Source organism: Salvia hispanica, chromosome 6 (genome assembly GCF_029641045.1).
Source record: "Salvia hispanica isolate PSC_SH4W2 chromosome 6, Shi_PSC_v1, whole genome shotgun sequence".
Classification (NCBI taxonomy): domain Eukaryota; kingdom Viridiplantae; phylum Streptophyta; class Magnoliopsida; order Lamiales; family Lamiaceae; genus Salvia; species Salvia hispanica.
In genome coordinates this window covers 27,800,979-27,809,338 of record NC_142697.1, presented here as the reverse complement: position 1 = coordinate 27,809,338, position 8,360 = coordinate 27,800,979, and the positions used below count along the sequence as shown (strand labels likewise).

Genomic DNA, 8,360 nt, shown 5'->3' with positions numbered 1-8,360 from the left:
TAGCCAGTCCACAACATATGATCGATAAGATAGCAAAATAAATTCTTGAAAGCAGATTATTCAGGTAAATTACAAAGAGGCCCTCAACAACATATTTAATCAATATTTGTTAATTCCTCTATTTTTTTATGAGTTACATGCATATATATATTATAAACATAGAGCTAGCTCCACTGCTGTAGCATCAAAAGTAGTCCCCTTAGTTTGGGAGAATGACTGATTTTGATGTTACGGCGGTAGAGTTTTTCGAAAAATCAAAAGCCACCACCAAACGCCGTCGGAGACCAATAATCAGCACCATTCTCATTTCCCACATGTTGAGTGCATGAAATCGGAACTAAGCAAAGTCCTCTACTCCTCAAATCTGATCGACCTTGTAAATCCTGAACATTTTTTTTTTCCATCAGAATAAATATTTAGTAGAATATCCGTGACTAATTTCACCAAGTTGAGAAATAAACTAGTGGTTTATACAATTCATAATTGCAAGAGTTTATAATCAGTCACACCGTCATATATATTTATTGTGTTTATTGATGTTGATTAGCAGAAATTATTACCACATTATTCCACTGTTACTACTACTTAATTTAACGAGACTTATACTATGACATAAATATAATGTGTGCATGTCAAACTAGTTTATTTGTGCACTCTTTCATTAATTTTTGAAGTTTTCGCAATCAATTTAGTGTGAACCAAAGAATTAAAAAAAAAATTATAGTGAAAGAAATATGAAATGCACATATTGTAACTTCTAATTGTCTTACTTTCTTGGTACCAGAATTAACAAATTAAGAACTTCAAAAAATAACTAAAGCAAGTAAATTAATTACTACCTTGTGATTGCTTAATAAATTCACATTACCAATTAAAAGCCTCTTTTAATGAAGTGATAGATCCAATAAAGCTTGCATAAATACCTGATAATGCTCTTCGGGAAACAAACAATTCCTTTCTTGAACCTGCAGCCAAGATTAAGACAAAGTAAATTAAATTAAATTAAATATTTTCCTTAATCAAAATGGATTTTTTATTATTTTAAAATTCACATTCCTCAATAGTACATGTGAAGTGTGTGCAAAATCTTGGTCGTGCATTGGAAAATGTGTAAGAAAACATTTATATATTGGGTACTTATTTACAGGATGTTGGTGATGTCCTGCATTGCCCATGTATGGAGAGCTCAGTGCCTGCACATGAAAATTTCATAATTCTGGATTTATTTTCTGATTTTCTTTTAAATTACTAATAATATCCCCTTTATAAATCACTTTTTGAAAAAAATAAAATATAATCCACACTTCACAATATTTGAACTAATTTTTTAAATTGCAAAACAGACCAAATGTGCCCTAAATTGTGGTGTTGGAAGAGAGAAAGTTGAAGGCAAGATTACCTCAATTTGACTCTGAAGGAATCTAATGTATCCAATGGCTTCAGACAAGACAGAAGCAGTGTCAGTCTGCAAAAGAGAAACATAACACAACACTTCAAACTCTTTTTTAATCTCTATAAAGTAAAAACTAAAGAAGCCTTTCTCTATTTTTACATTATGTTAATTATCTGATTAATCATGATATAAAATGGTTTTACTTTTGTGGGATTTGTGTTATAAAAAGTTGTGTTTATAAATGTACTATAGTTATATCTCAAAGGATTTTTCCTAAATCAATTAAATGAAAACACAAATTAATTTACCTTCCCAAATGGAGAAACAAGTTGGTGAAGAGCTGTTATTCTATCCCCTAGCTTCTCCTTTCTCACCTGCATCAATGCCAATTTAATTACATAAATTAAATATAAAATTGATAATTTCAAGCCCATATATTTATGTCTAAGAATCTCTGCAAATTTTTTTTTAAAAAAATTGCAGACAGAAAGAAGGCAGCCAGTTTTATGAAAAAGAGAAAAAGAGAGATTCCTCACCTTCAAAGCTGGTTGTGCTGACTGTTGAACCCTAGCCTTCTTAGATACCCCACCTTTACTCTTCTTACAATAAAAATCACACAAAATTAATTTGTTATAATCATACTTATAATAAATTAATCAGCTCATATCAATAGAAAAAATTCAAATAAATTTCCTTATTTGAAGGGAAAAGGGCTAATTTTTATGATGACTAATCCAGTTTGGCATGACAAGAACACATCAAATCACCTTTTATTTGTTGCTAATTTCCTAAAGAGCAATAATGAGGCTTTAAACATCAATTATTATCCTAAGAAATGATTCTCAATTTTTTCACTTTCTTTCCCATCTTGCTCCCTTTACTCTTTTCTTTTATTTTAAATATTTCTAAAAAAAGGTTGTCTCTTTCTCACCTCAGATGAATGCTCCTTATTGTGCTGCTGATTCTTACACTCCGCCGCGCCGGAGAAGTTCATGACAGTGGTGAGAAATTGATCTTGTTCATGGCCATAAATATGTGGCTTCACATCACCAATATCAATATTATTTCTTGGGAAAGATTGGTTCAAATTCAAGACTTGATTATCTTCTTCTTCTTCTAATTCCCACTTCTCAACCTTCTTTCTCTCCTCTTCACCACTCCTACACCATCAACGAATGTATATAACTATGCATATTTACATTATTCCACAAAATTAGGGCATTTTAATAAATAGGTCAAAAAAAATTGTAACTTACATAAGCAGTTGGCTCCAAGACCTAACCGGAAAATCGAGGCTAGGATGGTAAAGATCGGAAGGCGGAGGATTCGTGGAGTTCGAGACGCCATAGATGAGCTGTGGATGCATGCTCCACCAATTAGGGTTTCCAGCCATCATTTGTTACTCCAAAATTGAAATCAAGATTTTCTACCTCTCTCTCTGAATTATGTAATTATATAACAAAGTTCAAAACTTTGTCATATTTCCTTATTTGCACACCAATACAAGGGTTTGCTGAAGCTCTCAAAACTGTGTTTGGTTTCCTACAAATGGAAGTAGAAGAAAACCAGTGTGAGTATTTTATACTTGTGGGGTTAATTAATTAATTAAGCCCACTCTTGTGTTTCTTTTCTTCATTGAAATTAATGGCCATTCTATGATTTTAGTATTCTTGCTTTAGCTTTATTTTAATAATGTATGTATGACAAAGGAAGGTGATGGTGAGTGTTTTGAGGCCAGAAAACAAATTGCTTGTGGGGATTTTAAATTCCTTGAATTGGGGTTGGGGATGGTGAGTTTGATTGTCCATTTTCATTTCTATTTTTAACAATATTAGCAATATATAGGAGTACATTGTATTTAATTTGTAGGAAATGAAATTAAGTAACTACTAATATTTATAGGGAATGGATGTAACAACTTGTTCCAGCTAGGCTTATTAGGTTTGATTTTATAAGAAGGAATGAATTGCCAATTTTTTTCTCTATATTGATAAGCAGATTGGCTAATACTTAGTATATCTACCAAACACAGCTTAGTATAAATGTGTAAATGACAAAATATTCTATAATTATTAATTATTTTCTGCATCTTTTATTGTAGTATAAAGATTAATATTAGTATTTGATTTATTAGAAAGTATTTGTGAGTAAATCAAAGTCCAACAAAAACCAAAGCCCAGAACACGAAAAATGTTGCAACAAAATCAGTACTAACAGCCAAGCAAAGCAAGAAGCGGATGTAAATATTAAGAGTGTTGAGAAAAACAAATCATAGTAGTAATTATTTTGAATTTCGTAATGGATTAAGATTAGTATTAATTAAATTGAAGTGAGAAAAACAAATCATAGTAGTAATTATTTTGAATTTCGTAATGGATTAAGATTAGTATTAATAAAATTGAAGAAAAGCTTGGCTGTATATATTTTCTATGTTGGTGGAAGTCATTTTCTTGTTGACCTTATGCATATTAAAATAAGTACAAAAAAGTTGTTGGTAATTCTATTGTGTTGATTTTTATATGTAAGGCATACCATTTTGTGGAAGGATTAATTGGAAGACTAATTTATGATTTTGAATTAAAGCCATCCACACCTGGCTACTTGATCATTGATAGTAATATATTTAGTAATATAATAAGACCAATAATCATATCCAAAATGAAAATAATAATAATAATAATAACAATAATAATAATAATAATAATAATAAAATAATTGTCTTGATCGAAAATTGGAGCGTGGGCGTCACTCATTGGATTCCTATCTTTGAGAAAAATAAATATTAATGTGTACTCATAGAATTGGGGTCAAGGGAAGGAAACTTTTTTTCCTTTACAACAAAAAATATACTGTAAATAACATACTTACTCAAATCATTATGAAGAGACTAAAATTCATTATAGGAATGGTCGGTATATATTGATTAATTATAAAGATTTATTCTTCAACATGAAAGTCGATCATACAATCGATTAAGATCTATAGACTAAATCGGTTAATAATTTCTAAAATAAGGATATGGTTTCTGCAATATAAGTTAAATTCCGAATTGGGCAAATAGTAAATAATGTGTCACGAGTTTTATGCTAGTCCATTCAAGAAAAAATTTAAAAAGATATATATTTCATGTCAATCCCAACATTAAATGTGAACTTCATAGTCACAAGTTTAGAAGTAGGACTTAGTGGTTTTCTAGTCATTCTAATTAACCATTTGTAATAAAGTTGGATTATGTTAGGTACACTATTAAAGATTTATACAAACTTCTATGAGCTCGTGTCATAATGATATTATATCTTAACACAATAAAATAAAAAATTTACGTAAAAATCTTTGTCGGGCTTTGAGTATGTAACAAAATTAAGCAAATACACCCATTTTACCTTAAATATTGGTTTATCTTAGTGAGAAATAGGTAATACTTCCTTTGGGATATATTGTACTGCTTTTTTACTTTGTATGAATTTGAGAAATATGAAAGATATTGGATGAAAAATATTAATGAGATGTGGATTTCACTTTTATAATGCAGTGTGATTGTAAATAAATATAGTAGAACGTAGGGTTCACTTCTACGATTTGAGAAAAATGAAATTTTAAATTGCGAACATACTAAAATAGCAAAATGACATTTTATCACAGATGGATGGAGTAACTTTTTAAGTTGAGGAATAGAAACATTGGTGGAAATTGAAATGTGGTAAATATATTCCCATTACTTAAATGGGCCAAGAATTGCTCTACCAGTATGGGCCACTTCAAACTATATAAGCGAATTAAATGGGCCGTCAATCAGGTGGGTCGGCCCAATTCAAAATAATTAAAACTTGCTATTCCAACATCATTATCTTCACTCTCTAATGACCTTTTTCTTATTGACACAAATTATAAAATTCATATTCATTTCTTCAATTAAATAAAGTGAATATTGCATAGGTTCTCTTTTGGTGATTAAATCGAAATCAACGTTTATTTTAATTTTGATAAATAAACAGAATTTAAACTCCTTGTCACGGTGGACTCGAATTCTAAATACTACTCCCTCCGTCTGCGATTAGGAGTCCCGGTCACTTTTGCGCACCTATTTTATAAAAATGATAAAAAATAGTTAAAGTGGAGAAATAATAAAGTAAAAAATAGAATAATGTTGAGAAGACTCTTGTCAACATTATTCTCTCTATTACATTATCATTTCTCCACTTTAACTATTTTTTATAATTTTTATAAAACGGGTGCGCAAAATTGACTGGGACTCCTAATCGCGGATGGAAGTAGCAGTAATTTATATTTGATAATAATCACTCTACCAGTTGTGCAACACACATGCACAAATTACTTCAATATCTGAAATTTCAAACTAATACTCAAATATTGTTATTAGTGTTTGATTATTGTTTTCACATCGTCTAGTAATATCCAAATAAATTTCACGTAGCATAAAAGTATTAAAATTTCCTATTTATAGTTGAAATTAAGTGGGGGAGGGAAAAAAAGTCAAATCCCAACAAACTCTATATTTAAATATTCCTATATCTAGTGGGAAACTGAAGTAGGAGTATAATTTTTTTCTTGCTAGAATTTCAATATCAAAGCACTTTATGGGTCATAGTACCCTAATTTAGCTATACTTAAAAGTGAAAATATGCAAATAATTAAGATATATATACTATTAAAAATTGAGTTCTAAAAGAATAAAGCTACAAGTTGCAAAGGCACTACAAACTTGAAAGAAAATGCGAATGTCTTGACTTTTAAATACTTGAAAAAAGTAACAATTATTCCATATTTTCAAGTCAATCCAATAGGCTTTATAACTTATTTAGTGCTCATTCCACTCCTACTTCCATATATTATTATTTTTTGAAAAATATTCTCATTTTTTCACATCATTAGAATATTGAAATTTTCTCCATTAGATTTCTTCCGAGAACTTCTAAATCAGTAAAATAATATCGCAAAATTACAAGTATTGAATATGTTTCAATTCTTTTATAACGAAATTATCTAAAATAAGTATTCAAGAATTTGTTTTGCTCATCTCTGATTCTTTTTTCACAAAATCAATACTATTGTTGGCAATTAAATTAAAAAATACAATAACAAAACTCAAATCACTATATAAATATTACAGACTTCTCCTTCTATCATAACTGATTTGAAATGAAACACATGAATATCTATCAACTACTAATATTATTTAGAAAATTAGAACACTTCATTTCTTCACATTCTCTTTTGGACAATATACTATACTGAAGTATTACGTTTTTTTGTGCATAACCCTTGTAAATAAATAATATTTGAACTCCCGTTTGAGCAAGTTAATTATCCTTTTTTGGGTAATTCTTCTCATATCAAACAACACAAAAATTGAGAATATTTTTCCATCTCGTGCGCGGTTGATGAATGTTGTGAGTTAAAATGGTGACACGTGCCTTAAACACGCATTAATTTAAACATTTCTAGTCAATATCCTATTATCCTAGTACTAAAAAACATTGATTGCGATTTGAATAAACATACACCCACAAACACGTCTTTATTTATTTCTTTTTCTTTTTACTTTTTCCTTAATTTCCTAATACTTCGAAACACATTTGCTAGTACTTACTATACAAGAATTTGAATGGATGAGAATTTTGATATAGCAGCCAAATTTTGTGCCTAAAAGCGCACCTAATATTGTCTTGTCAATTTTCAGTCATTTTGTGGGTCACCAAAGATAAGATTCAAATCATCCATTTCCTTAAGTTTTTGTCCACCAATTTTTCCATCTTCTTTTGTCACACCTTTAATAGTTAAGAGATATATTTGAAATTTCTCTCTGTTCTTTTACAACGATGGTAGCACACTCTTTTGTTTGAGGTGCATATTGATTAAATAAAGTCTATTTACGTGAAATAAATAGCTATAGAAATAATATGTACTCCTACATAGAAAACGCATGAGCTGGTTAAATTGAATGAAAATGATTTGTTACAACACATCGAGACTTTAGACTGCAACAGACATTTGATCCTGTCCACTTTGGGTCAAGCTCGCATGGATACAAACTCATCTCACATAGGGAACATACAGACGCAGTCGACACATCGAGACTTTACGGGCCCAATTCGAACTTGCGTCATCGTGGGCCCCACTCGATCTGATTCTGATACTACTTGTTCGAATTGTCAACTGCAACAGACGCTTGATATTGCTCGCTTTGGATCAAGCCCACACGGATTTATTTTTGAATCACTCCTAAAAGGCTTCAAACTGATTGGGGTTGGACATGAATTATATGCTTACATTTTCCAATTTTCCTCGGCCCCCAATGTGGGATAAATTTATACTCAACAGACACTTTCCCATTTACTCACAAGAATACCAATGTCATTAGTAACCCATTAAATTTATATATTGCACTACTGGATTGAGCCTAAAATTTTTAGGCTCAAACATTAACCATTCTACTAATCGAGCAACATATATGTACAAAAACTAAAAAAACGTGAATATTACCAAGCTAAGGTGAAAATGAGAATGTGGGTAGTGGAGTGGCGAGATCTCCTCAATATTGGAGTGAGGCAATGTAAAAATGAGAATGTGGCAATGTGTGGTGAGAACTTCTCAATGGTAATTTTAATAGTATTGAATAGACATGGAAAGGTTATTCCAGCTATATATATCATCATTTATGCATGTCAATCTTGTCATGCTTTACACAAAGAAATGATAATTGTTAAATCGATTCATACTTTCACTTAAACTAAGTCACATCAAGTATTTGATCTTTAAAAAAACTTTGACACATTTTCATAGCTGTGGTTTCAATATATGTGACACTTCTTTTGAACATTGAGTATATATGAGATCAGAAAAATAGTGTGAATTGAAGTTCACTCTAAAAAAAATTACTAACTTAACTTGAGATCTTATAAACAGATCATGCTTCATGAATAGTAGTATACTAAAACACGAAGAG

At 30.2% G+C, this 8,360-nt stretch overlaps 1 protein-coding gene across 4 annotated transcripts; it reads right to left on the bottom strand.

Annotated features, from left to right (window-relative positions):
• LOC125204661 (transcription factor bHLH68-like) lies at positions 1 to 3,054 on the bottom strand. 4 transcript variants are annotated; one of them, XM_048103370.2, is made up of 8 exons: positions 2,650 to 3,054; positions 2,325 to 2,553; positions 1,930 to 1,992; positions 1,702 to 1,767; positions 1,400 to 1,465; positions 1,138 to 1,193; positions 924 to 965; positions 1 to 383 (listed from the first exon to the last, which is right to left on the bottom strand). In XM_048103370.2, exons 1-8 carry the CDS (start codon positions 2,787 to 2,789, stop codon positions 359 to 361), a joined length of 687 nt encoding a protein of 228 aa, XP_047959327.1. In that variant the 5' UTR covers positions 2,790 to 3,054; the 3' UTR covers positions 1 to 358. The 4 variants fall into 4 exon arrangements, with proteins under 4 accessions (XP_047959327.1, XP_047959324.2, XP_047959325.2 ...); XM_048103367.2 differs by having other exon boundaries at positions 1,146 to 1,193; positions 2,650 to 3,045; XM_048103368.2 differs by having other exon boundaries at positions 1,146 to 1,193; positions 1,930 to 1,989; positions 2,650 to 3,039.
• Between the last annotated feature and the right edge of the window lie 5,306 nt (positions 3,055 to 8,360).